This window comes from Anopheles aquasalis, chromosome X (assembly GCF_943734665.1).
Source record: "Anopheles aquasalis chromosome X, idAnoAquaMG_Q_19, whole genome shotgun sequence".
Classification (NCBI taxonomy): domain Eukaryota; kingdom Metazoa; phylum Arthropoda; class Insecta; order Diptera; family Culicidae; genus Anopheles; species Anopheles aquasalis.
In genome coordinates this window covers 1,399,701-1,427,165 of record NC_064876.1, presented here as the reverse complement: position 1 = coordinate 1,427,165, position 27,465 = coordinate 1,399,701, and the positions used below count along the sequence as shown (strand labels likewise).

The following is a 27,465-nucleotide window of genomic DNA, read 5'->3' as shown; positions in this document are numbered from 1 at the left end:
CAGCCGATGATTCTTCATCTATCCAACCTGCACGAAAAGGCCTCCATATAAACTCTTAGGCGAATGAAACAAAAGATCTGCTTGCGAAATAGAAATGGTTGAGAACATAGATCACGAAGATGCACGCGTTATGTAACGAGTCTGTAGCTATCGGATGCGCAACGGCCCACTAGCAAACAGAACATTCTGAATTAAGCAAAGCTGCTGTGTCCGCCAGCTCAAACCAAAGCTTTTTGCGACCCCTGGTGAACGTTTTGATTGGGCATCTTGCTGGTAAACAATATATATTTATATATTTATAAAATTTGTGGTAGAGGATACATCCGCGATACCTAATTGCGTCTGTCCCACACGATCGATCCTCTAGCCCTCCTGACCAAAATCCTGTGTGAATTTATCCAGCTTTTTCATGTCATCCTCGTTGACGGTAGGTTTCGTGTTAGCTAGAGATTTCAGCATATCATACTAAGAAGGAAAAAAGAAACACGAAACGAGAAGAGAAATTAATGCATGATGGTACTTGCCATCGGTGGGTCGATTGATGGAGCTTACCATCGTAACCGGTGGCTCGTACAGCTTATCACCGGGCACATCGATCCATGTCATTTCGATCGCCCCCGGTTCGCCTGGACTGCATGGCACCAGCAAATCGTCACAGATAGTCGTTTTATCGACTGGTGAAGGGCCGGTAACCTTTTTGAAGTGCGTGGCAGTTTGCACCTTGCGCACCGGCTGCATGAGTGCGTCGCGCACCACGATTGAGATGTCAGAGCCGGAGAAGCCCTCGGTTTTGCTCGCCAGAATGCGCAAATCTTCCTCGGTGAGCAGGTGGGCGGTGCTACCGAGATGAATTTTGAACATCACGTGGCGCGCATTCGCCTCCGGCAGTGGGATGTAGATGCGCTTCTCGAACCGACGACGAATGGCCGAATCGAGGATCCACGGCGTGTTGGTGGCGCCTAGCACGAGGATGCCCTCGTTGTCGCTGCCGACGCCCTGCATTTGCACCAGGAACTCGGTCTTGATACGGCGCGCACTTTCACTCTCGTTATCCGAGCGGGCAGAGCACAGCGAATCCACCTCGTCGATGAAAACGATGCTTGGCTTGTGGGCTCGGGCCAGCTCGAACAGATTCTTCACTAGCTTCTCCGACTCGCCGACCCATTTCGACACCAGATCGGAGCTAGAGACAGAGAAAAACGTCGAGTTGTTCGCCTCGGTCGCAACTGCCTTGGCTAAGTACGATTTGCCCGTTCCGGGTGGCTGTGGAGTGAAGGAAAGGATGAATAAGTAGGTGCTGGATGCACAAGAGAACGAAGGTATGTGGTTGCCATCACAACACTTACGCCAAACAGCAGTATGCCTTTCCAGGGCATGCGCTTGCCCGTGAACATGTGAGGGAATTTGATTGGCAGAATCACGGCTTCCTTCAGTGCCGTTTTGGCGCCCTCGAGCCCAGCCACATCCGACCATTTGATGTTCGGCTTTTCGATCACGATTGAGCTCTCCAGCTTGTGCTGCAACTGTTTCTTCTCCGGATTGTCCGAGTCCGAGTCCGAGCTGTTCCTGTCGCCATCGCCGCCCTTGGCCCCCGACTTTCCCTCCCCATCCTTGACCGGCTTCTTGCCCTTCGTGCCCTTGTTCAAGTACGCTTTTAGCTTTTCCGCGCGATCGAGATACTGGAAGCACTTGGCACGAATCGATTCCTTTGCCTTGTCGCCTTGTGCTTCATCTGAGTACCCGGTTGCAAACGCACAATTTGATTAATAGAGACAGTGCATAATCCACGCATGAAACGGTTAAACGATGAAAGGGTAAACTTACATTTGATCGCATGGAGGAAGTACTCAACCCCGTGCTCGTACAGCCGGAGTGCTTCTTTATAATTTTTATTGCGGTCCTCTTCGGTCGCTTTCGTCACGATGTCAATTGCTTTCTGCAAGGTCGGCGCCATCTCGCTGGATTGCTATGCAGAATTCCGGAAAAGAGAGAAACGGAAGAAAGATAATGAGCGTTTGCGTGCAAATGTTGTTGGGACCACCAAATGGTGACACGTACTGGGACACCGATTCTACCCCGTTGTATGACTAATGTTTGCAACCTTAAATCTGATTAATGGCACTACGGCGGCGAGAGCGAAAGACACGGAGGGGTGCGAGCAAAGAAAGGAAGGCGCATATTCTATAAAAACACAACAGTTTTGCACTCGCTCGAAACCGAGCTAGCGTGAGCCGGTGATCGTATAGTTCAGACCTTACCTGGCATTCACTTACTTTAACTTGTATCCTGCTTCCGCTAGGCCAGCTACACCGTAGAACCAGTTCAATTACAATAAACAAAATGATTTTTGGCTGAACACACTAACGGCCAAGGCTCCGTCGCGAATAATGGAATGCCCTCCCGATGACGTAAATATGCTTTGACAATCTGACGTTTATGCTGGCTGCTCAAATGCTTTCCGTTAATGCTGAGCTGCTTTATAACTGTGCATTTTAATATCTCTTTCTCATGGCCATCCAATCTGAATTGAGTAGTTTAATTGGGATTATTTAGTATCACGAATTCGGTTGATTTTCATTGTCTAGATTGTGCAATTTAACGATATTGATTAAACTGATATTCTTCAGTGAAGTAGACAATCTGGAAACGTGTTCACATGTTTATGGGAACCGCACTAATGCCCACTCGCATATATCCCAGGAAATGTACGAACTTTCTTATTGAGAACTTCGTGGGAGTTAAAGTAATTTGTTCCGCTTAATTCCTTCAAGCATTGAGCAACCTGCTTTCAGCAATATTACAGTTCAAGCGTTGAATAAGGATAAATATCCTTCTTTGTTGTTGGTAGGTCCTTGCCTGGTAGTGTGTGTGTATGAATGAGCTATGTTTTTGACAACCTCTTCCAACCTATTGTAAATAAACAATTCAATTACTAGATTTCACCAACTCGCCAGCCGGTTACATCAAATATCGAGGGAAACGCGCCTTTATATTAGGTATTATCCTTCTGCTATTTGCACTACGGATAGCAATTGCGGGTTGAGTGTTAATATGCTCACCTGCAGCAAGATGCTAGTGATCCGATCGAATGTGGCGCCCGCTACGGTCTTTCGCTCCTGGTGTCGCTACTATTCAGAGCGTAATCTCTTAAAACTGAAAGATCGTGGCTTTATACAGGACGTGTTCCCAGCAGAAACGGCGTAAGCTTATCAACGAGTGATCCTCAGCGCTATATCAGCATTTGACTTTTGTGTATTTTCATTACCCACAGGAACAAGGCCTCCACGATGCTTGGTTCGTCATCACAAACGGTTTATGCTGGTTTCGATCCAACGGCCAACAGCTTGCATGTCGGCAATTTGCTTGTACTGGTCGGTTTGCTGCATGCGCAGCGGTCTGGTCATCAACCCATAGCGCTAGTTGGGGGAGCGACCGGTTTGATCGGGGATCCGTCCGGCCGCAAGACGGAGCGTAAACAGCTGGAAACCGAAACCGTACATCGTAACGTCGAAAGCCTTATGGAGCAAATTACAACCATCTTCGCTAACCATGAGCGATATTTCTGGGATACAAAATTGGCTGCTCTGAAGCCAATAGTTGTGGTTAACAACGCTGATTGGTACCAGCAATATAGCTTCGTCGACTTCATGGCCAATGTGGGGCGCCACTTTCGCATGGGAGCGATGCTGTCCCGCTCGTCGGTTCAAACTAGGCTGCAGAGCGAGTCGGGCATGAGTTTTACCGAGTTTTCCTACCAGCTGTTCCAAGCGTACGATTGGCTGCACCTGTTGCGACACTACGGGTGTCGCTTTCAGCTCGGTGGATCCGACCAGATGGGCAATATTATGTCGGGCCAGGAGCTGATCAGCCGGATTGAGCCGAAAGAAGCAGTGTTCGGCTTGACGCTGCCCCTGATCACCAATGAGGAGGGTGACAAATTTGGTAAATCGGCCGGCAATGCCGTGTGGCTGTCCAGTGAGCGAACGTCCCCGTACGGGCTATACCAATTTTTCGTACGCACACCAGATACGGAGGTAGAGCGGTTGCTTCGGTTGCTCACCTTCCTACCGCTCCCAACTATCGAGCAAACGATGGCCAGGCACCGGCGGACACCGGAACTTTGGGAAGCACAAACCCTGCTGGCAAATGAGCTGACCCGGCTCGTCCACGGCGAGGAGGGTTTGCAGAAAGCCAAAGCCATTAGCCAGGCGCTGTACAGCGGTGATATTTCAACCTTCGAACACATGGACGTGGTGGATATCTCGCAGTGTTTCGATGGAGCGCCCCTGTGCAAGGTGCTACCGGAACCGGGGATGACAGTGCTGGACATTGCGATGCGAGCCAAATGTTTCCCAACGGAAAAGGATGCTATTCGTATCATTAGTGCCGGAGGCTTTAGCATCAACTTTAAGAAGGTTAAAAATGTAGCAGAAGTGTTGGTACCGTCCGTTCATATGATTTCAAACAAAGTTTCCCTTCTTCGGGTAGGCAAACGAAACTATTACATCGTTCAATGGTTCATGTAACGTTGGATGCACTAGTATGAATTGAGTAAAATCTGTTGAATAGACAAAAAGAAGTCCCTGCCTTACTTCCAAGTTCGTTTGTACCCTTTCGTTTAACAGTTAACCGTTATCGCTTGAACCGGTCCTGGTAAAATATTTATGCTAGCATAAAGGACAGCTTAAAGGTAGGCTGGGGAAACAGTGAGAAAGAAACAACTCTTGATTAAGATAAGAATACAGACGTAAAACCAAACTTATCGTTAAATTAAAATGCATTGCTCGGCGAACGGGTGTATCCTGCGTTTAAATGTGAAACATTATAGGACATATTATAGCAGCATAGAACTCGTTGCTGTCATGTGCAGATGTGATTCAAAACGTCACCTCGCGGACGCAAAAACGGCCGAATAATACATCCTAGTGTACATAGATCAAAACTGGAGTGTGGATGAGCAATCGGTGCTGCAAAAGGGACTTTACCCGGCACACAGCTTTTCATTTTCTGTTGCTGCGGTAAGTAGAAACGCTGCATCGACTCTGTCGAAGCTATTTGTCCATAATCCCCATCCACTGAGCAACAACAACACGGACCGTCGTATACCGGGCGCGTTCTATCTTCGCAAAGAGTTCGGCAGCAAAGATTGTCTGTACAGGCCAAGAATCACAATTTGGCACAATATTGGTTGTAGTTCATCTTGTTTTTGCTACCCTACCATCCGTCGGTGGCTTGCTCATGCCGTGGATTTCCGGTTTCGGCATCGAAACCCTCGAACGGTGGCGCTCGTTTGCGGGACAAGGAAACCCCCTTCCAAACAGGAGCTATGCAAAAATAAAGTGTTCCGTGCTTCTGATGCCAACCATATCATAGAAACATGGTCATTGCGTTACCATTGGCAACGTAGCACATCCGGAGACTTCCATCAATCAAGTAGTCAATGGTTGTGCGCCCTTGAATCAGGCAGTGCGTGTTTTGCACCAGATTCTGGTCAACTATTAACCCAAGATCTCAACCTAATTCCCGCCACATCGACTCACATGACTGTCCTTAGTATCGCGTTATCGAAACACTTACATTGCTCGATCCGTTACTAATCATTCTTTCTCGTTATCCAATTTATTTTCAGATCATAGTCCCAGCGCGGTGTGTCGAAAGTAGGATGCAAACAGAGTAGGCTGTTTGTTAGTTTTTTTTTCTTCATTAGCGAGCCGCAATGTTTGCACCGTTCAGTATGTGCAAGTGAACAGGATCAACACACAGTTCTCAGTGTATAGCACTATGCGCCTATGCACTTGATTTTATCAGTGGCTGCTACTTAAGGGTCGCGAATACGTTGCCTCTGAAGAACTAACCAACGAGGGAAAAAGTACTCGTGTGGGAGCACTAGCGCCTTACGCCTCACGGTAAGATCTCGCTGCTGCTTTCTGCTTTCTTTTTGTTATTTGTAACAATCGTCGCACAACTGATGTTTGTTTTCTTTTTGCTTATGTTCTCTCTCTCCCTGTGTTTAGTGCATTAGGCTATTGAATGTGGGCTACGGATTTCATCCCTAGCAAGTGCTCCACGCAGTGCGCTACACTTTCAGCTATCAACTGTTCTTGGGTTTGCACGCTTTTTTAACCGCCTTCCGGTCCGTGGCTACGGACGTCGTGTGTGGCGGCGATGGGGGTTTCCCAAAAAAAGCGTCACCTGCTGTGTTGTAGCGTGTGTCTTTGGGGGATGCTTGTGCTGGTCGTCGGCACCGGTGTCGGCATCCGCGGAACTCGTTCGATAGCGTCTCACCCCATCGTCTCCGTAAGCTCCGAGGGATCGGAAGAAACAGGAACCTACACGGACGATATGATACCGCAGGCGCTGGCCGACGTGGGACAGAATAGATCACTGTTGGACGAACAACTCGTTACTCTGGAAGAGCGACCGCCGCTACATCATCATCGATCGTCCAGTGGCCCGTTGCATGCCGCAAGTGGACACCCTGGTGACCGGGCAGTACCGTACGCCTCATCCAGCATCAGTGCTAGCCATGGCCGTCACCAGGCAGATCGTCACAACGAACGCGGCACCACGACGACAAACGACACGATCTACCGGCTGCCACTGAGCCCCTCTTCTGCGCAAAAGAAAAACGGTGCGGAGGGGCACGATGGTTCGAGCGCGAGCAGCAGTACCACGACTGCCGTAGCCAATGTTGATCGCTGGCCATGGATTTTCCTTGGTTGGGTTTCCGGGCCGGACTGTTTCGCCCATAGCCAGCACGAGCATCTGTACTACCAGATTGGCCATGCGCTCTTCCTTATCGCCTTCCTCGGCCCGAATAATGTGTATGGCATCCTATGGCTACGCTGCCTAGCTCTCGCCGGTTGCGTACTGATGCTGCTCTGGGGTTGGCTCGTTGCCTGCAGCATCGATGTGATCGGATGGTTTAGCCTGTTTCTTGTCGTCAACACGCTGTACGTCATCGTGCTACTGTGTCGTTTGCGACCGGTTAAGTTTGATAAGGAAATCGAATCGGTAAGTAGGTCACAATTTAGTTATTTTACTTCTTCCTTTATTTACAATGAATTTCCGTTTCTTTTTGAAAACGTTACGCTGGTCACGCACTCTTGAGCTTGGGCACGTTGCATGAATTGCAGGATGTTTTTTGTTATCTTGTATTCTGATAGCCCTTTGCTTTTATGGATGGCCACGGGGCAGTGCACCACTTGACCAAAGTAATGCATTATCCAATCATTATATCAACAAATGAGTTATTGTCGACAGCGACAGTTATTGTCGATTGTCCCAAAAATTACCGCTAAGATATTTTATCGGAGCAGTAACCGTACCTAATGAAGTAACGAACAATTCATGGGTATAAATGAGTTTGCTATCATACTGTCGATTTTATATCTAAAGCTAAATCGAAACATGCGTAAATCTACTAGCAGGAACATGCACCTTGATGCAACTAGAAACACACACACACATATTCAGTCTGACCAGCAGTCTAGAAGGATATCTGTATTACTTAACGCTCGACACTTGTGCTTTAACCGCTTCGACGAGGGAAAAACTGCGCTAGTGAGACGTGACACTGCTTGTTCTTCATTTCTTCCGTCTTCTCGCGTCCGTTGAGGCGTTGAAGCATGATAATATGGCACACAGCACTAGCCGTAACGAGTATCACAGTATCGTAAACAGCTAAAACTTCCTTTCCAATACTGATGAAACACCGACGTGCGGCAGTATGAGTCAAAAAAAGAGCGTTCTGTAACATTCGTCCTCCTTAACGTCTATTACAGCTTCACAGTGCTAGCCACCCCCCCCCCCCCCCCCCCCTCAGAGCCAGCCCACTGTGGCTGCGGGAAATGCGCTCAAATCGAAGACCTGCTGCTGGGGGCCTGCCTCTCGGCTCCTCGGCTGAGATTTTAATTGCCACAATGGGCATACAAGTGGAGATCGGCTTGGCGCTCGAGGTGTCGAGGCTGATGATGAAGTTGATGAAGGTTGATTGTTTATCGGGTGGGCCTCATAAATTACTTAAATTTTTTAACCAGCTCAGGCACGTACAGTGCTCAAACATTGACGCGTGCCGCCAGGTAGAGCAGATGCACGCAGGTGCACGACAGGGCAACGATGTTCAGTATTGCGGTCGCCATGTGGATCTGGCGGAACTTTTTATGGGTGGTGGTGTAGTGGCGCGAGCGGGCAAGCTTCGGGTTCGCCGCCCCATCGAACTGACCGACCTCTTGGCCGACGCTGGCCACCGCTTCGATGCGATGCTTCTCATGCATCAGCCGTAGCATCGGCGGTGCAAGGTAGAGCCGGACGAACAGCTCCAAGGCGGCAGTCAGCCCAAGCGCCCCGATCTGCAGCAGATCGGCCGGATCCCAGTGGGCTAGGTTGCGGTGGGCTAGGTCCGGCCGGTGGTTGCGCCGCAACTCCACGAAGCTCACCAGACTGATCGTGCTCAGGCCAGTGCCGAGCGCAAAGTACTTGGGGAACAGTATCTCCTGGATCAGCCCGAACGTGTGGCGTGGCAGCGAGAAGTAGAGTGCAAGGCCTGCGTACGATACGGAAACCAGGATTAACTCAGTACGAGGGTGGGATGAAACAGGCCCGAAGAATGGCAGGCTGGCTGGGCATCACTTACCCGACACGAAAGTCATCCAGATCTGTGCCCCAAAGTGAATCGTAAAGGAGCCAATGTATGCGAGCTGCGTTAGCTGACCGGTAGGGTGAAGCGTGGGGGGTGCTGGCACGTTGGCCGCTTCCATCGCCCTCGATGCAGTGCTGGTGGCGAGCAGATTTGGCCAAAGGGCAACCACTACCAACGATACCACCAGCGCAGTGATAGCATGGCTCGGTTGCGTTGTGTTCGTCAGAATGCTGCGGTTGAAGAAGAGTGGCGAAAAAAAACAAACGAAGGATTGTAGTGATTTGGTTAGAGCAAGCAGCCGAACGGTTTATGTGTACTTACCTGTAGAGAGCGCTACGCTGGAAGCGATACGCTTGATCCTGCAACAAACGGAGCGCATCGCGCGTTGCACGTGTCGCACCCGCAAGAAGATCCTCCTGAAGTTGCGGGAGCTCCTGCTGCTGCTGCTGCTGCTGCGTGTCTACCTTTTGGCCCTCCCTTTTCGGTTGCACATTTTGATCGCACTGGCACAAACTGCAGCACTGCCCTTTCGTTCGCTTCGGCTGTACCTGCTCCATTGGCGCTGCCAGCGGCGTTGTGGTCGGCAGTAGACGGCGGATGCAACACATCATTAAGTGCGGATTGAGTATGCGGCGATGCTGCTGCGAGCTTTCGCGATGATGCAGGCGCTGCGTTTTGCACACTTTTACACGCGTACACGCACGCAGACACTGCAGTGGCCCGCCTAGCGAGGATCACACGCTTGGAGCAGCTGGTGGTTGTTATGTAGTGCACCCTCTGACTCGCGACGAGTCAAACGCTTGAATGGCTTGCCAGTGTACGGGTTAGCGATTGTATATATAATACTTTGCTTTCGTACCGACCACCCCCTTTCCTGCACCCCTTCTGCTTCTCTCGCTTTCGCACTCCTTCCTGCTCACTTTCTCGTTCTTTCTCTCTTTCTCTCTGCAAAACGATCCGCAAATTCGGGAAACGTGCATCACGCATGCCGATTCTTCCACGAGGCGTCCGCGCGCGCGCTTCTGAGCGATGCGTATCGCCCATCCAAGGGTGTATGTGTACTGCTGGACCAGTTTTTCAGAATGTATGCTGTGCATGTGCGATTTGTGTGCGTTCCCGTGCCTGGGGATGTGTGGGGAAGGCGCTTATCATGGCTCGGGATCGGGAGCTCCCGCAAAGGGGATAAGCGATAAAAGCCGCAGACGTCGTTCTCGCAATCCATAGCATTAGTCGTGAAATATGAGCAAACGAAGCGGGCGGTCGCTATCGCCATAAAAGGACACCAGATCATAACAGTAGCAGCGGGCCACGATGCCTGCCACGTCACGCTGCAGTGGTGTGACGAAATGCGGGAAAATCTGTCATCATGACTGGATTTAACGTAAAATCTGCCCCTGCTCCCGGGGAGAACAGAGGCAATTGGTGGGTCGCTCCGTGGGAATTACCTGGAGGCAAAACGTGTACGAGGGAATTCCCGACGAATCCCGGTTCCTGGACCGTGGATCGTGGTCCACTCTTGGCGTCAGAACGTCCATTCGCCTTCCACCATTTACACCGGATCGTCACCGGAATTGGCATAACTATTTTGTGAACATCTATATATGTAAATATAGGCACAGACATATAGAATCATCCATACATATATATAAATGGAGGTGCGAACGTGCGAAATTGGCCTACGTGACTAGCCGCAAGTATGCAGTTTGCTTCGCGTGCACGCGCGACGATCAACCCCGAAGTGTCGCGGTTAACCGATGTGTATTTGATCGTATGCCCTGGCGACAGCAACCTCCTCCACACGCAACTCCTGTTGCCGCGTTGGTGCGAGAGAGGCCCGAGTGGAGGATCCACCAAACACGCTTTTCCGCCGCGGCGGGGGGGTATTCGGGTTGGTGTCGGTAGGCGGGGCCACCATCGTTCAGCCGTTGGCTAGACCGCTCTCCCCCTCCTCCCCTCTCTCAGCGGGTCACGTGAAATCAGCGTCGCGGCCGCAAATGTGTGTCGCGTGTCACCTCTTTTTCTTCCTTGTATGATTTGCTCGCGCGGACAGAAACCTTTTTTTTTTTTTTTGCACTAACACTATAGCACACAAGCGCGGGAGGTGTGCGCGTTTCACGCAGCGTCCGAGGCTAGCAACCGGCCTTCAATTGTCTTGGGAGAGGATGGGAGGGAAGTGGAACGATGCTCTTGACACTGTGGACGTATTTATCAGACATAAACGCACCCACACACTATCTCGTGCGAATATTGCGCGACCCATGGGTGCTACCCCCCACCCCGGTAGACGGTTGTTGCCCGCTGATAACACGGGTCCATTCGAGGGTCAATTTTCGGAGACCCCCGTTCCGTTCGGCAGCACACTGTGTGGGGTGAGTGCGAAATGCGCTGAGTCGTCGGGATCCTTCTGATGACGCGGCGACACCTACCTAATCATTGTCACACCTGGTTGACGTATGGATGCTAGGCGCCAGCCAGCGGTGCCAGTCATCGGGTTGTTCTCTATTCTCAGCGCATTATCGGGCAACAGAGTTTTGGCGCCTAACTTGAGCGATGCGTTCGTGTCTGCTGCGTCGTTTGCACATGATGATTATCACCGAAATTTGGAGGATAGTACGGAGCAATGCGATCCGAGAAGGAAGCAGAAGGAGAGAAAGAGATTTACCGATTAATTAGGAGCTTTTATTCATACAGAGCAAACAGAGGGGAATACTAAATCGTACCAATCCGTTGTTTTTATTATGCTATCCTTGCCTCAATGCATTAACTGAAAACCATCTGCTCAACAATCATCCCCATTTTTCCGTTTTATTCCATGTGCGTTCCACAGGTGTATGTCGCCCTGTTTGAGCCGCTGCGCGTGTCACGCTACCAGTTCAAGAAGGTACTTAGCTGCATGAAGATGGTACGCTCGCTCAAGTACCAGGAGATATACGCCCAGGAAAAAGTAACCAAAGTCGATAGCCTATCGCTTGTGCTGTCGGGCAAGTAAGTAAACCTATCTCCTTCCCCAATAAGGCTGATGTTGTGCGAGGTTTCGGGGCGAGCGCGTGTGCTGCAAGCAGGCGACACGAGAATGTGCGAGAATGCGATGTTGGCGCATGGGGACACAAATGGAGCCAAAAAAAACCACCGCGATGATGATAGCGATAACGATCGAACGATGAGCGCCAATTTGCATCCTAGAGCGCTATAAATGCACGGGCATGATTACACGGCACCCAATGCTCGCTCGCTCTCACAGACATGAACCCCTAGAAAAAAAAAGAGAGAGAGAAAAAAACCTTTTCTCCGGACGACGGTCACATCGCCACGCCACAGCACGTCACATCCACACCACTTAACTCGCCCACGCCACCATACCACCGCGCGCTCTGTGCTGCCTGTGCGATTTTAGGGCTCTTGGCGACCAATGCGCATCCACTGGCAACTATCACGGCACGGCGACCCGGGGGGGCTAGACGTCGACTAGAGTGTTGCGCATTTTTGTTTTGTTTTTACATTAGTAGATGCGTTGGACGCCGCTGCGCTGCTGCTGTGTAAAAACTGCCTCTCGAAAATGTCCTGCATCAACTGCAATGGGAATGCCTGACCTGCCGCTGCTGCCACGTTCAACTAAATATGCCATAAACATATTTCTATTAACATTTTTTGTCTGCATCCAGCGCTTCAGCCACTTCGTCGCCACCGCCACCAAATCGCAGCATTTCGTTTCGGCCCAATCGACCCACAGAACGTTCTTCTTCTTTTGTGTTTGATTTTGCCCGTTTTTTAATAAACTCTCTGTCATTCTCATTTTCCATTGTACAGACTAGTAGTATCACAGAATCTAAAAGCGCTTCATATAGTATTTGCCCGCCAGTTTCTCGATACACCCGAGTGGTTCGGTGTGCCAACCGACGATTATTTTCAGGTACAGCCACTATTCCATTACTTACGGTTACGGAGCTAGCGGTTCTCTACTTGTTGCTATTTGAGTTTTAGTAGTTCTAACGATCACGAATCTAATCTAACGCTGCACATTTTCACACATACACTGCTGCCTCCATCCCATGCCTATCCCCCGTCTTCTCCTGCACACTTTATCTGGGCTTCTTGCAGGTATCCATTATGGCAATGGAGGAATCCCGCGTGCTTGTCTGGCACCGGGACAAGCTGAAATTATCCATAATGGCCGACCCGTTCCTGCAAACTGTTTTCGAGCACATACTGAGTCGGGACGTGGTGAAAAAGTTGCTGCAGGTGACACAGGTAACCCCCTCCGGAGCAACAAATGAGCACCCTGGCCCTAATTCGTTCTTCTGTCCATGGTTTCCGTGGCGATCTTACAGATAAGCGAGAAAATGGCCCAGAGCAACAACTGTATCACATCGGGCGACGACAGCGAGGATAAGCCGATGCTGGTTGCGAAGAGCAAAATCTCCGATAATGCGGGCCACTGCATCACCGCCGCTATCAATCGCCAGCTCCAAGGTAATTATTATGTGAAAGTTACTAGTATGAGAAAGTACCTATCCCTGGGGCCAAAGGATAAAGCTTTAGCTCAGGCCGTCCCATAACTAATATTCGTATTTTGGGGAACGAATCTGTTATGTGGTGTGTGCCACCGTACCCGTATCGCTAGTAGTGAAGAATCCTGTCACCGTATCTCAATGTTCAATCGATACAAACGAGTCTTTGTGAGAAACATTCCTATTTTTAGAGCATGTCCTTGCCAACCCTTTGGTTTTTGTTGTTGTGTTTGGTATTTTCTCATTGTGATAGGTTTGTTTCGAAACGTATCGAAGCTTCTGCTACAACGAAATAAACAGCATAATCGGAGGTGATGTCCACTGTTCCAGCATGCTGGTGTGAAGCTTACCTTTCCAATTGTTTAGCTGTAACTATGTAATTATAATCGTTTTTTTGTTAAGTGTCTCGCACAACCAATTTCTGTTTTGTTCATTCTCTCACACTTTTACTGCTATCTTCCATTGTTTTGTTGTCGATTTCGTGCGCTTCTGTGCAAAATTAACGCCGGCAAGTGGTTTGAAGTTCACTATTTGGGAGATAATATTGCGCCATTATTGGTATTAAATATAGTCCTGGTTTTGGGTTGCTAAGAATCGATAATACGTTCACTATTGTCATTGTTAGTTCTCTGTGGCAATCCCGCTTCTGCATTGAAGCTATTATTGATTCAACACTACAATGGCTATCAAGAAATTGATTTTTCCTTGTCCATATGGATAGAATGGATGCTGCTGAATATTTGGCATTTGAGTGTACTGTAAACGTGTTGTCTGTAGGTATCCGTTGCGCTCAGGATTTCCATCGATGGAAATGGATAGAGTATGAACACATATGTTCTGTTCAGAATCAGTTTTTTAAATTATAAACACGTTTTTTTATCTTGATTTCTTCAAGTATGTTCCATGCTTCTATGTGCTTATTTATGTTTTTGATTATTTGTTATCCTTTTTGTTCTCTTCCGCTTTTCTTTTCTCTTTTCCGCTTTTTCTGTTTTCCGTTATATTTAGGTGAAAGTGCGCCACTGCTGGCGATCGAAATGGAAAAAATGCACACTCCGACGGTGACTATGGCGAAGAAGGGGAAGGTGGTGCCCATGGAACATGAAGCGGCCTTAGTTTTGCGCGACCCCGAAGGGCTACGTCGTGGCAAATGGCTGTAGGCGAACGAAATTGGCCTATTTCGTCCATTTGGTGCATTCTACCGAAATCGCCGGCAAATGGAGGGCGAGATCTGTTACGAGAGAGATTACAATGACGTGCATCTAGTTACTTGACGCGTGCAACACCATGTGACACGCTACTATGCGAATCCCAAAAACCTAACCTTATACTAACGATAAGAACGCAGTGGGGGGATGCACCAGAGAGCAGAGTGCAGTATTTTAAGAACCCCGGCCGGACCAGGACAGCGTGAAAAACCTGTGCGGCCAACATGCAGTCCCTTGCGAGCTGGTTGCCATGTTATCATAGTTATTCAGAAGCTAGTTTTAATGCGTTTCAGTCCAGTATGTTCAACGTTTACACGTTTACAGCGTTTTCTTGCCTTTGTGTACAGCCGGGGATACCCTCACAGATTGCAGCATATATGTGAGGTATTGTATTCACTTTCCGCTTTTCGGTTTTCCACATTCTGTTGGAACAGGGGAGCTACTGGAGTGTAGCATGGCTCAATTCAGCGGCAAACACCATCAGTGAGCAACAGTGCAATGTGCCATACTGCTTAAAACTCGACAAGCGTTCCTCCACATCGATGGTGTCGTTGATTTGTTCATGATTATTAGGCAATGGTTCACTGTAAACGACCGGACCACGTTTGTGTGGCCCACTTTTGCTTACCAGTAATACGTCGCTACTAGTTTTACTTATTTTTTCATCTCCACCACTACTGCTCCTATTATCTTGACTACTTCTATTACTACTACTACTATTACTACCACTACCGCCACAAAAGCTCTACCAAGGATCTCGAAGTACTATTACTGTGGTAAGTTTTAGTACAATACATGCTTCTTGTATGCTCATAAAATATGCTTCTTTTTATCGCTGAAACTTGTAGCACGTAAAATGCCTGATGCTAGAGATCGTTTCGATTTCAGAGGGTCAGCAGCTGCTATATCACAGTCTCAGCATAGTGTCACGCATTATAGTATAAATCGTTTCGTTGCGGCTAGCGCGGAGAGGAATATGGCTTAACTTATTCATGTTGAAACATACCAGCGTCTTAGTTCATCTAACAGATTATTTCCAGTGAAACGACTGAATCGTGGGATAGTTACACTAGACAAGGGACAGGAACTCAGGACTAATCTAGCTAATTAGCAGTAGCGTTAGCACATCACAGAACGAATTCACAATTAGTTTAAGGTGTCTATTCGGATAAGGCGTTAGCGATCGCCAGCGGTCACCGTCGCCAAGGCAGTCAATAGTAATCGCCAAATTGAACCAAATGCACATGTCGTCTCTTGAAGATAGCTTTCGCCTTACCGGACACTTAAATTATATGTTCATCTCAATAAAACATTGATTGATATCCTTTTTTGATGATTTGAAAAGGCTTAATTTAGCTAAGGCTAAGCTAAATAAGCTTCTACACATGATGAAACGTGATGGTACTTGAACACACCTACTTACACCGAATTCAGTTTTGTAGTAAACATGTACACTTGTATTTATTTTACCGTCTAGAATGAACGTACAACGAATTAGTATTTTCCTGCGGAGAAGTATTTAAAGCACGGTTGCGTTTCTAAGGGTTCTTGACCGTGGCTCATATAACTAGCACTGTTTAGCTAAGAGAGCCTACCAACCGCGTGCCCAATACATACCGTCTAATCTTGCATTGCTTTCACCCTTCAACTGGCGTAGTTGCAATATTATGTGTTAATTGTTGATACAATTTTATTGAAATATAATCCCACGTTCTTATTTTAATTTATATTGGTTATCTGTGTGATTCTGTGTGTTTGCAGTGGATGTTGTAGTAGTATAACGCGCTGCGCTGTGTGAGCAAACGATTTTCCAATAAAAAGAAACGAATATGAGTTGAAACCATTTCTATCCAGTAGCTGCATTGCATTTTTGCTTTTTTAATTGTATCTCTCAACGTATGCTATATGTATGTATGTAATTGCTTATGGTACCGGCAACGGATGTTTCGTTTGTGTATTATTGCTTAGTTTCTCTCGTGTCCTGCTCTAGTTAGTCGCTTCAAGTAATTGATTATTGCTGAATTTTAATTGATTCACCGATACAGTGAAGGCTCTATGTTCTCCAATCCAATGTCCGTTTTGCTTCTTTCAATTCTAGTTTTTCGTCAGTTTTTGTGTTTTGCTTTTTTAATCGAGCATGCTCAGGTTTTTACACGAATAAGGACGTTACACCTTGCAGAGTTACAGCGAGCGAAGTGACCCGGAACAGACTGTCTGTACAGAGCAATCGCATCGAACTCTTCTGTAGTGCTGCAATCGCAAAAACCCTTTAGCAGGAAAAGCAATCCACTCAACCAGAGCCAATCGTCCTCCTTTTCGCTTTTTCTCTCGCTTCCGTTCTAGTAGCAGCCGATCATAATGTCTGGCGGCTAGGGCGAATCGATGAGCTTGATCACGAAACGGCGGTATAGAGTGATATCCTGGCAGACATCTGGCAGATTCTGGCAGCGGTGCAGCGTGTTTGGGAACGGCGGCGTTGCAATGGATCCGATACATCCCTTTCAACAAGTTATGTGATAATAACGGTGTTAGTAGTAAAACACAAACTCGGAACAAGTCAGTCGATACGGAGAAAGTGTAAAAGTAATCCCCTCCGCAGGATCGGTGGGAGGGTGGATGGGAGCGGAGAGGGAGGGTGAAATTTAGAAATAGAATTTCCACCCCCTTCCATGCATCGTAAATATCCGCTATTCAATTAGTGACTGCGTAGGGCAGTGAACGGTAAACACACGAAGGACAACCATGCGAGAGTGCATGCGGTACTGTTCTTTACATTAACATGATAAGGGAGCATGGGGTAGCACTTCATGAATTGAAACGACTCGAGAAAACGTTTGAAATGAAGGAATTGGTTACCAGGAAGAAGGAGCCAGGCACGTGTTGCGCCACATCCACATTCCGAGCAGTGTTTGGTGTTTGGATGAGTTTGTCGAAATAAATTATTCACTGTTTGCGGTTCCGTCTCTTACGAACACCTTTCCTAGTGACAATACTACGACATGGACTGCTGGCCGTGATTTTTTGCAGAATAGTTTCGCTCTTTATGTTGCGTATTTCGATTGGCATAAAAACGAAGACGAAACGCGCGTGCACACCTAGGACCCACTATGAGCGCTGTAGGGCATTTGAACCGGCTGTTGTCGTGCGATTTGCGCTTGGCTTGCTAACCTTATTCATTGGTTTATATACTCCATTACATTCTAAGATACACTAAACGGATAAATATATTTGTTAAGCGTAATTGTCAAACGATAACTCTGATTTCAATTGACATACAGCGTTCGTTAATGGTGCCTACGTGCGATAAAATGCGGTAACTATATGAGTAACTATATTCATAGCTTGACGTGTATATATAAATCATGCTGGGTATGACTGCGGTGAAGCCTACGAAACGTTGCTTCCGGCGGTACGACAATCGTTCCTTTTCCTTCCCGCCATTTTGTTGCTATTTACGAGGCACCGGAGAGGGTTTTCTCTTCCGGGGTTTTTTTTTTAAACTGTTTTGTTTTCTCTGACAATTACGATTGTTGGGTGATCTTTCGTGATTCTTCGTTTGCTGCGGCCGAGATCGTAAAAGCAGTTACATGGGCGGTATGTGAGCATGCGCGTGCTGCAGCAGATCAAACAGAAAACAGAAGTTTAAAATCTGTTTCCGAACTTCTATTCCCGTTCTGCTAGGATCGGCCCCGCGTGGCAGTAATTAAAAGGAAGAAATAGAATAAAAGAAGATAAAAAACGAGAAAAAAAACCAAGAACAAGATAGATCAATTAATCCTTCGGGTAAGCTTGTCACGTGGCAACCCGGTGCCATGTGCTCTGTGCTGTTTCTTCCCTTTCGGTGCAGCGCGGTGGAATGATTAGCGACAATTGTAAACTATAGACAACGACGTGAGGCGTCTCCTCCAACCTACCCACAATTGTACTGAAGACAGTCGGATGAAGGTGTTTGAAGTAAGCGATCTTCTTATCGAATCCGTAGAGATGCAGGTCGCACACAGCTCCCCCCCTTTTTCGAGAACGATGCGTACAGGGGTTGGCCGATGTTACATTTATAGGGGAAAGAGTTATAACGTAGAATAATCTAGGCTAAACTAATGAATGTTGAAACCCCTCGCCCACTGACGATACGGTTTTATGCATTGTTTTACGGTTTATGTATTACGTTGTTACGGTTTTATGCACACGGATAATGCTGATGCTGCGCTGCTGGTGACGATGGCGAACCGAGGGCCTTTGTAAAAGTGTTGTTCCGAGCGAAAGTAAAAAGGTTCATCAGTGTTTTTGTGTGCATGGGAGAGAGAGAGAGAGAGAGAGAGAGAGAGAGAGAGAGAGAGAGAGAGAGAGAGAGAGAGAGAGAGAGACACTGCGCAGACTATGTGTTATGTAGATAATAAGTAAAAAATAATCTCGACACCGGGAAAGTAGAAACAAATGGGAAAAGCGCACCGGAGTATGTTTTGTCTCGGTTCCGATACTCCCTTAGATAGGAAAAATATTTGAGCATCCCTTTCTCTCTCTCTCTCTCTCTCTCTTGCTCCTTTCTCTACGTTTGTTCCACGTTGTTATTTCACGTCTTCTTGAATAGCGGTGCAACCATTACGAGAGCTAATTGTGAACCAAATAGTACAACGATTGGATGCTGGAGCCGAATTTAGGAAAACATTAGGAAAGCACTCAATGATCGCTTCCCATGGCATCCCGGTTACTAACGCAAGTGAATCGCAAGATGATCGCAGAAAATGAAAGCGAGAATGAAAACCTAAGATGAAAAAACCAGTCAAAGAACAAGACACATTCAAAACCATACACTATGGTCAGTAATATACTCATTTATTTGCTTGATGAAACACTGCTCAGCCTATTATAGGAGCCGCGCCGTCGCCTGTAGCACCTGGTAAAGGGAATACAGTTCCACCACAATCATCTATCGGCCAACATGGTGCACTGCGTTGAGGCGCCACTGCTGGGGGGAAAACAAGCGAATCGGACAGGGGAAAAAAGCAACTAGTAATTATTATAGAAAAATGGATGTTTGTATGTTTGCGGTGAATGTTTATTGCATTCCGTGGCAGGCAGGCGAGAAAGAAAAAAAAAACCATACACACGCAAACTCAAGAGCGAATCAAATCAGTGTAAATTACCCTTTAATCCAACTGTAAGTAGTAAACGTTACGTGGTGTTGGCCAGCGGAAGGGGATGGCAGGGACAGCACCAGCAGCAGCATCAGCAGCAGCAGAATATGGAACATAGATGAACATATTTCATAAATATATAATAGCTCTATTACCAAGAGAGAGAGAGAGAGTCTGGCTTTGGTTTTCTTTCTTAACAGCTTTACCATGATGTGAAATTTGTTCTCTTGTCTCGTCATTCCGTCCAGGGGATTCCGGAGTCGGTTAATTTTGGTAATCGAACACGGAACGGACCTATGCTTGGCAGGGAACAAATAGTACCGATCCGTTGTTGGTCCTAAACAAACATCCTCGGACTCTCGAGACAGAGAGAGAGAGAGAGAGAGCGCGCGCGAGGAAGGTAATGGTTAACAGACAAAGCAGCCTGTTGCATATCGATCGGAACAGCCCCGAAAGAGTTAAACCTGCGCCGTCCAGACGGCAAACATGTGGCTTTGTGTGGCACTCGCCGCGTTTTCCGCTGAGCGGAACGATGCGCCGGTTAGTGCGCTCAAGGAGGGGTAAGTGGATACGTCTGTTAATTGTTTTACACCTCAGGCAAACGGACTCGCACACAATCCTTTGAAGTATCGGCGACGACGACGACGACGACGGCGGCGGAGTTCTGGAACTGGCTCACCATCCGTACAATTTACGGTCAGGAAGTATAACGACTGATTTGATGGGTTTTTGGTGGAATGCAGACCGTTCTGGGTGCCCGGTGCGCGGCGAAACCTGATACACACTGATGCCAAAGAGGATATTGTTCCGGTTTCTCTTAGTTTCCTGTCTGCTGGCGGCCCCCACCGTGCTGGATTGTGTCAACGCGGATTGCACAACAAGCCACATCGAGGCAGTCGAACAATCGACAAACTAGTGATTTAAGGGGGGTCTTCGGTTTTTAATTTTGATTTGTGGCACATGTTTTTAACATTTTCCCCCGAAAGCTGATCCTTTGAAGAGTATTGTGTAAAAGTTTTGGATCAATCGAGGAAAAACTGACAAAGATATAGAGATTTTTGTAAAAAACGCACCTCATGCATCATGCATTTTCTAAGTCCGGTGGCCATCCAGTACCATAAAAACTACTGGGCCGATCGTTTTGAAATTTTTCACACATAATCTGTAAACCCTTTGCCAGGTAGCCCCGTCGAGATTTGATAAAAGTTTTTGATACTTTTTTTAAAGAAATCTTAAAAAATCGTGCTTCTAGGGAAAACGACAAAAAGCATCACTTTCTCAACTTCAAAAGTCTGCCAAAAATCGAAAAATTGGAATATCAACACAAACTCTCCGGGACTACCTAGATAAACTTATAATCTTTCAAACGAATAGCGATTTGTATGTTTCTGAGGACCCGTCACGCAGCTACGATGGGCACCGGGGAAAAGTATCTTTTCGAAGACACGACTGCCTAAATTTGATGGCATGGATTCATTTTTCAATGAATATTGCTCCAAACAATACCAAATATCCTTCAAAAGTTGTAGATTATTGTGTCAATTACTTGAAAAAAATACAGCTGAATGGTTACGCCACAAAAAATCGTTAAAAACGGGCCTTGTTTTGGCCCGAAAATACCAAAGTCCCTCCGTTAATCAAAATCGTCCTCTTCTATTGGTTCGCGCTTCTATTGGTTTGTGTGGTGCGCCCTTCGGCACGCAATCTAGGGCGCCCGCATTGAAATCCTTTGAATCGTCTTGCGCGATCACCATGCGAAAGGGCGCCAGTGCAGCGCGCTTTCGAACCATGATCAAAACTCAACTGCGCTGCTCGATTGTTGCATGAGCATACAATATGAGCACGACGCGCCTTTCGGGCAACATTCGAGCAGGCACTCAGTGCGGTTGATGAGAGAGAGAGAGAGAGAGAGAGAGAGAGAGAGAGAGAGAGAGAGAGAGAAAAAGAAAACACCGCATAGCATAGTCACTCAGTATGATCTGCGTCGCGCGCGATCACGATTTCCATTTTTTTCCTCCGATTCCGATTCTAGCCTCCGAGAATCACGGATCGTCGCTTCTTGCGCTGTTGTGCTGCGGTTCACTCTCTCGTCACTGCGCGCAAGCGAACGTACAGCGTGTGTTTCCCCGTTGCAGTTGCCGTGTAAAATTGATGATAGTGATTTTTCGATTGAAAATTCGTGATCGTGATCGTGACTGCGGAAGTGGAAGTGCGGAAAGCGGGTGAAAGCGGGCCCCCTCGCACACGTGTGGCCGTGTGTAGATTGGCGCGCGCATGTTGTCCCCCCCCCCCCCCTCGAAGGACTGCGAAGGCGGTTTTCCGATACGCGCGTTCAAACGTGATCGACGTGATGGTGTCGAGCGTGAGAAGGATGGTGGAGCTTCGTGTTCCGGGCGCTGTGAAATGGTGCCTTGGTATCGTGGCGCAACTCAAGTAGTGCCTGTCTAGTGTGTGTCCTCGCCCCCCTTCAATGACCTTGTTTTTTTTTTGTCACAAAGGATACCTTGCGTGTGGATGTGCGTGCGTGTTTAGTTGCATTGTGTAGTGGCCACCGAGAACCACCGGAAGCTTTAGCAAGCACAAGTTTGCCAAGAGCGTTAATAAGAGGTCTACTAAAACTTACCGTCCGGTCGTGGGGTGTGAGTTTTCGTTGGTGCATTCATTTTCGTAGATGTGGTTGACGTTCTGTGCTGCCGTGATCGCGTGTACTCTGGCCTATGGTGATCAAAGGGTTGCAGCGACGTGCGACCGGCGACCGAGCTGAACAGTGGTGGCACGGTGCGCCCGCCAGCATGCGCCGGACTTGTGCCGGACGTTGGGCGGCACCGGTCCCGTGCGGGCGTCCGGTGCTTCTGTGCGGACAGCTCAATCAACGCCTTCATCCAACTGCACACACAACAACAACAACAACAACAGCAACAACGCGCCTATCAACTCGTCCCGTCCTCATTCTATCAACGCCTCTACTGCCGCTGCTGCTGCTCCTATCAGCTGCCCCAGCTGCAGTGCTGGCACAGTCCCTCGAGCGGCCCCAGGTCGCCGCCACCAGCACGGACAGCGAGGACAACTACGCCGCTACCGTGCGCGACTTGGTTACCAGATGCATCAACCGCTGCCCCGATCAGGTGAGACCGACCGCGAATTGCGTCGTTAGCGAATTCATCCCGAACTCTGCGACTTGTCCAGGTGATGTACAAGAGTTTTTACAGTCACACGTCCCTGGTCACATGGGATTTTATTTATGAATGAAGGCAAGCGCGCTTCCGCTTTACTCCAGCGGCTTTAAGAGGTCCGTTCATGTATAACTTTAAAATTAAGAAAACAGAAAAACAAAATGTCACCTCGTCGCCAGGAATTCCTGCGGCCTGAGTCACTGGCCGGCACTGGACGTAACACACCGTGACACAGGTGACGCCATCGCAAAAAAAACGACTAAAATTTCGGAACAAAGGAAAGTTATTAAAATGAACCCCCCCCCCCCCCCCCAAACCTTCTCGATCGTTAAATATGGGACGCAATGGAACGGGGTAAATGACGTCAGTGCATGTGTGAGAGGACAGGCATGTACTAACTCCCACCCCCCACTCCCGGCCGGGCCCGGTTCACCGTGAAATCTTATTTTGATAGCGAACCGCTGCTATCGCCTTGAACTATCGCCCGATTCCGGTTCCGGCGTGAAGGTTCCGTTTTTCCAATATTTTTTGATCAATAGATCGGCATGTGACGGTCGGGGATAGGGGGGGAGGGGGTGGCAATCAAGTTTTTGAAAAACCGTTTGCACATTTTTGTTTGGGGGCTTTTTTTCTTCTTTAATTCTTATTCGTTGGTCGCTACTTGCGCACACAGGAGCTATAGGGACCCGCGAGGAGACGCGATCGAAGCGGATATGCTCCTGATTTTATGGATTTCGACTGCGTGTAATAATGCATGGGCCATAAAACGGTGGATAATTAAATCTCGAAGGGCATCGTCATCGCGTAATCCTTATCTTCCTTCGGCGACTGCTTCTTAACCGGCAGAACAACCTCTCTTCTGCTTCGTCCTGGCGTTTCACTTGTTGGCCGTACAACCGTAAGCCAATCAGCGTAACGCAGTGCCTGATAGCCTGACTGCCTGATCGACAGTCATCCCAGTGTGGGTAGAGTGGAGAAGAGGAGCGAGTTCAAATCCGTCAGCCGATAAGAAGCTCGTTCCAGAACACTGACTGGCTGGCGGGCGATTCGCGGGATGCGGGAGTTTGTGGGAGCACACACCCAGCGCGCAGGCAATTGTAGGCCTACAGGAGCGCACCGAACAGCTATCCAGGAGCTATCGTCTCTGCCTGCCATGATAATATTGATGCATTTGGTTTTTACCGCGTTTTTTTCTGCTATATTCTCGTTGATACGATTAATCGGCGTTCCCGGTTTGGGTGTTTTTAAATAAAAAACAAGAAATTATACATCTCAAACACCACTCATCCTAATCAGCGGCCCCCTAGAACAGGATAGCGAGTGAGTGAGAGAGAGAGAGAGAGAGAGAGAGAGAGAGAGAGAGCGGGAGATCATCGATCGCATCCCATCAAAACGAAAAACTCCTAATCTCAGCTAATGGAGCGCACGTAATCGGTTTGCTGCTGCCGCCGATGTGTGTTCACAACTTACGCCGGGGGAAAAAAAAACACACACGCCCAAAAAATTGATACGTGGAGGTCAGTCCCGGCGAGACTGAGCGATTAGAGCAGAATCGAAACGGGCAACGAGCGTGGCATGGTGTGGCCTTAACAATTTTGTGGTACTACTGCTGGAGCAGAGCGTCAGGATGATCTTCTAGGACATGGCGTGGCGTAATTTACCATACCCGTTAGCACCAGTCTCTAGTAGATACCTCGTGGTGTTACATCGATCGTCGAAGCAGATCGGAAGAAGAAGCTGAGATGAGCGTCCGTTCGAGTGTATGTGTGGATTTGAATTTTGTTGTTTTTATTTTCTCTTCACTTTACTTTTTTTGTTGTTGTTGATGTTGTTGTTTCCCGGCTGCCGGTTGGGCACGTTCATCGATAGCGCTCGATGTGGCCATTGGATTATCACCAGCTACTACGCCGAGAGTTCGTTGAGCGTTGAGGGTTTGGTTGTGAGGGGTTTTGATTTAAAAAAAAAAAACCCTCAGCGATGCCGTGCTTATCAGCTAGAGAGAGCACACCACATCCTTGGCCATCCGTCATCCGACACGTCAGCCACGGGGCCACGAAGACACACCGTACGATCCGTGGTGTGGTGCTGTCTGCTGTCAGGACTCTAGCGATCCATTTATGCGAGCTCTTGTGGTAAAAGAAGAAAGTAGCTAAAAACGTAAACAGCTTCATAAACTTTAACACTCTATGCAACGAATGGGGATGGTGTCCCCTTTTTTGAGGCGGGGGGGGGGGGGAGGGGGGCGACTCGAACAACCCACGCGCTGCACCTTGATCACCACAATCCAGCGGCAATTGCATGCAGCATTATGTTTCAACATAAGCTGGTGCACAAATCGCGGGCGGTGTTGGTCAATCCAATATGGCGACAAAGTAGAGTATTTGAAAATGAGCGCCAAGCGCAGAGAGAGAGAGAGAGAGAGAGAGAGAGAGAGAGAGAGAGAGAGAGAGAGAGGATGCTGTGCCAGCGAAGTGGAAACGAAGAGAGCGTGGCGAGCATAGGGTTATGTGAGGTTTGCAAACAGGAAACCAACATCCGGCTATTTAATTTAATCATTGTACGTTTTTGCCCCTGACCATTCGCCGGTCTGTCTGTCTGTCTGCCCGGCCCGTCAGTGACAGTGTCGGCCCGGTTGCCCCCGGGAGCGCAATTGCTGTGGTCCTCCAATTCCATCACACAAAAAGCACAGTTCGGTATTCGCCAAAAAAGGAAAAAAAAATTAAATAAAATAAAAATAACCCCATCATTAGCTAGTGCTCGCTGCTGATGTACGCGGTCTCGCGGACCACCTAGTGCACCGGTTGCATTAGCAGTACGGTTGGTTTTCTAGCTTGTATTCCGCAGTTTTACACCGAAACAACTAACTTGCATAAAGAAAAACGCTGTCAATGGCTAACAGAAAGGGTTAAATGAATTTTCCGTTTCGTGAGGACACATTTCAATCGGCAAAGAATCATTGGATTTTTTCACTTTCCTCCAGCTACATTGCATGCCTTTTTTTAGCGATTTTTTTTCTAATTTCCTGCTTTATTCCTCCAAATCTATTTCGTCGCCTTCAAATGTATCCCTTCCGCCCGATGCAATGCACTTTTGCCATCGGATTTTCCAGGTTTAGAAACACCCGAAAAAATCCTCCTTTTTCGCAGCCGCTTGAATCGACTCTATCGTTTCAAAACGGTGTCCCCGGAGCGGTCTTGTGAGCTTTTTCCACTAGCCAGAAGTCACATCGTGCCAAATCAGGCATGGAGTTTTTTGGCGAAAAAGTCACGCTAGTCGCTAGGTACCAACGGTAACATGTCGAGTTCTGACGCGTTTGAGGCCCAAAAACATTTACCAAAATGTAATTGACGAACTATTTGAACATCCCAACACCATCAGCAAAGTCTCTGGTTGTTAATCGATGGTTTTGCAACACCGAATCGTTTGATTTGTTACGCGTGACCCGCGTCAATTGATGTTGATGGTCGCCTAGGACGTTCTTTTTCTTCTTCTACACGTTCCTGGCCATCCTGGCAGTCTTTTGACCTCTTGTAAACATTTTTATTTAACTTAGGGTACCAAATGCTTTCTGCATCAGTTTTTTCGTATCCGCAAAGCAAATTTTATGCAAATGCTTGCTCAACTAATTTCTAAATAGCAAAAAACGAAGAACTCGCTTTTAGTAGTTTACAGAAAAACAAATCATATCTCAAATACTAATCATTATTTTGACGTAAAACTTGCCATGCTTATCAATCACAGTGCTGACAACGTACAAAAAATACCTGAATCAATAAATTCATTACCAGGAGCGTATTGAGTAACGTATCCCCTTACTAGATGGACACAGTAGTATGCACAACTAGCGCTTTAATTGCTTCAGCGGTTAGTATGCTAACAGTACCTGTTGCATAATCTACCAAAGTTCTCGATCACGTACCGCACGCGGTTCCGCGGGTGTGCCAGTGTCGCCAGGCAGCTCATTCTCTCCCCTCACATTATGCGTGTGCTCGCGCAGGCGGGCGGGCGGGCAAGCGGGCTGCGAGTCGGTTATTGGTGTGTGGTTCATTATGCACGACTCATTGGCAGCCGCCGATGCGCAGGAGAGATCGAGTGGTACAGTACACAGGATGTAGGGTGTGTGCGAGCGCGCGCGCGCGCGCCCGCGCTTATCAGATACAGGAGCACCGCACGCAGCAGCTCGGGCTGCTCGGTATAATAGTACCGGAATAATACATTGTGGTTCTCGGTCCCGTAACCCCCCCCCCCCCCGTATCGCTGACTCGCGATGACCTGTGACACTAAAAACCCCTTCATCGTCGGCCTGGGCGATGGTTTGTCGTGCAACAAAGCCGGTAGATGCGCCGGTCCGCGGGACCGCCGGTCCGCCGACATTGGTGCGTGAAATGGTCGTACGGCGATTGTGGCCCCGGGTGGCTTTGGTTATCTCGCGCACTCCCAGCGACCAAGGAGCGACGCATTCGTCCCTGTAATCACCGCTGAGCAGCGCAGCGACTTATCGCTAGCGGTGGCAGAGCAGAGACCTCGAGGAACCTTCCCTACAGGCGTGACGATGTTTCGACAGTGGAAAATGCTGTTGGAAAAACGCCTCGCGTGTTTGTTAACAGAAAAAGGAACTACAGGGGGCGCCTATCAGGATGTATCCTATTTTGAACGTTGAATAACTCTGTCATTTTTCAACGGATTTGGACAAATGCACCAGTTTCTGAAACTTCAGTCTATGCCATTTTAGTAATGCATCACTTCACGTTAAAAGAGCGCATTGAAATTGTCACACATTTGCATTGAAAATAATCGGTC

At 48.1% G+C, this 27,465-nt stretch overlaps 5 protein-coding genes across 16 annotated transcripts in view; 3 read left to right on the top strand and 2 right to left on the bottom strand.

The window, feature by feature from the left end:
• Positions 1 to 271: 271 nt before the first annotated feature.
• Positions 272 to 2,421, bottom strand: LOC126573055 (vacuolar protein sorting-associated protein 4). Of its 3 annotated transcripts, none has more exons than XM_050232849.1 (5): positions 2,274 to 2,421; positions 1,825 to 1,966; positions 1,347 to 1,732; positions 553 to 1,263; positions 272 to 465 (listed from the first exon to the last, which is right to left on the bottom strand). In XM_050232849.1, exons 2-5 carry the CDS (start codon positions 1,952 to 1,954, stop codon positions 364 to 366), a joined length of 1,329 nt encoding a protein of 442 aa, XP_050088806.1. In that variant the 5' UTR covers positions 1,955 to 1,966; positions 2,274 to 2,421; the 3' UTR covers positions 272 to 363. The 3 variants fall into 3 exon arrangements, with proteins under 3 accessions (XP_050088806.1, XP_050088817.1, XP_050088825.1); XM_050232860.1 differs by having other exon boundaries at positions 2,259 to 2,400; XM_050232868.1 differs by lacking the exon at positions 2,274 to 2,421 and adding an exon at positions 2,059 to 2,121.
• Positions 2,422 to 2,933: 512 nt separating this feature from the next.
• LOC126578996 (tyrosine--tRNA ligase, mitochondrial) lies at positions 2,934 to 4,598 on the top strand. The gene is made up of 2 exons (XM_050242227.1): positions 2,934 to 3,200; positions 3,272 to 4,598. Exons 1-2 carry the CDS (start codon positions 3,052 to 3,054, stop codon positions 4,524 to 4,526), a joined length of 1,404 nt encoding a protein of 467 aa, XP_050098184.1. The 5' UTR covers positions 2,934 to 3,051; the 3' UTR covers positions 4,527 to 4,598.
• A 300-nt stretch (positions 4,599 to 4,898) lies between these two features.
• Positions 4,899 to 18,721, top strand: LOC126568950 (blood vessel epicardial substance). Of its 5 annotated transcripts, none has more exons than XR_007607784.1 (9): positions 4,899 to 5,018; positions 5,630 to 5,906; positions 6,015 to 7,014; positions 11,469 to 11,626; positions 12,449 to 12,551; positions 12,740 to 12,889; positions 12,970 to 13,111; positions 14,158 to 15,133; positions 16,704 to 16,724. XR_007607784.1 is itself a non-coding variant. In XM_050225924.1 (9 exons), the coding sequence occupies exons 3-9, from the start codon at positions 6,166 to 6,168 to the stop codon at positions 16,766 to 16,768; spliced, it is 1,500 nt and encodes a 499-aa protein (XP_050081881.1). In that variant the 5' UTR covers positions 4,899 to 5,018; positions 5,630 to 5,906; positions 6,015 to 6,165; the 3' UTR covers positions 16,769 to 18,721. The 5 variants fall into 5 exon arrangements, 4 of the variants coding, with proteins under 4 accessions (XP_050081881.1, XP_050081974.1, XP_050081754.1 ...); XM_050225924.1 differs by having other exon boundaries at positions 15,101 to 15,133; positions 16,704 to 18,721; XM_050226017.1 differs by lacking the exon at positions 14,158 to 15,133 and having other exon boundaries at positions 16,704 to 18,721.
• On the bottom strand, positions 7,348 to 9,742 carry LOC126569178 (transmembrane protein 205). Its single transcript, XM_050226144.1, has 3 exons — positions 8,963 to 9,742; positions 8,636 to 8,871; positions 7,348 to 8,545 (listed from the first exon to the last, which is right to left on the bottom strand). The coding sequence occupies exons 1-3, from the start codon at positions 9,250 to 9,252 to the stop codon at positions 8,058 to 8,060; spliced, it is 1,014 nt and encodes a 337-aa protein (XP_050082101.1). The 5' UTR covers positions 9,253 to 9,742; the 3' UTR covers positions 7,348 to 8,057.
• Positions 18,722 to 22,018: 3,297 nt separating the features above from the next.
• The window catches only part of LOC126581380 (protein sevenless), a 35,191-nt gene continuing 29,744 nt past the window's right edge, over positions 22,019 to 27,465 (top strand). For all 6 annotated transcript variants that reach the window (XM_050245026.1, XM_050245018.1, XM_050245010.1 and 3 more), the window contains exon 1: positions 22,019 to 22,617. In XM_050245026.1, the coding sequence (XP_050100983.1) occupies positions 22,210 to 22,617 (408 nt within the window). In that variant the 5' untranslated portion in view covers positions 22,019 to 22,209. The remainder of the gene's footprint in view (positions 22,618 to 27,465) is intronic.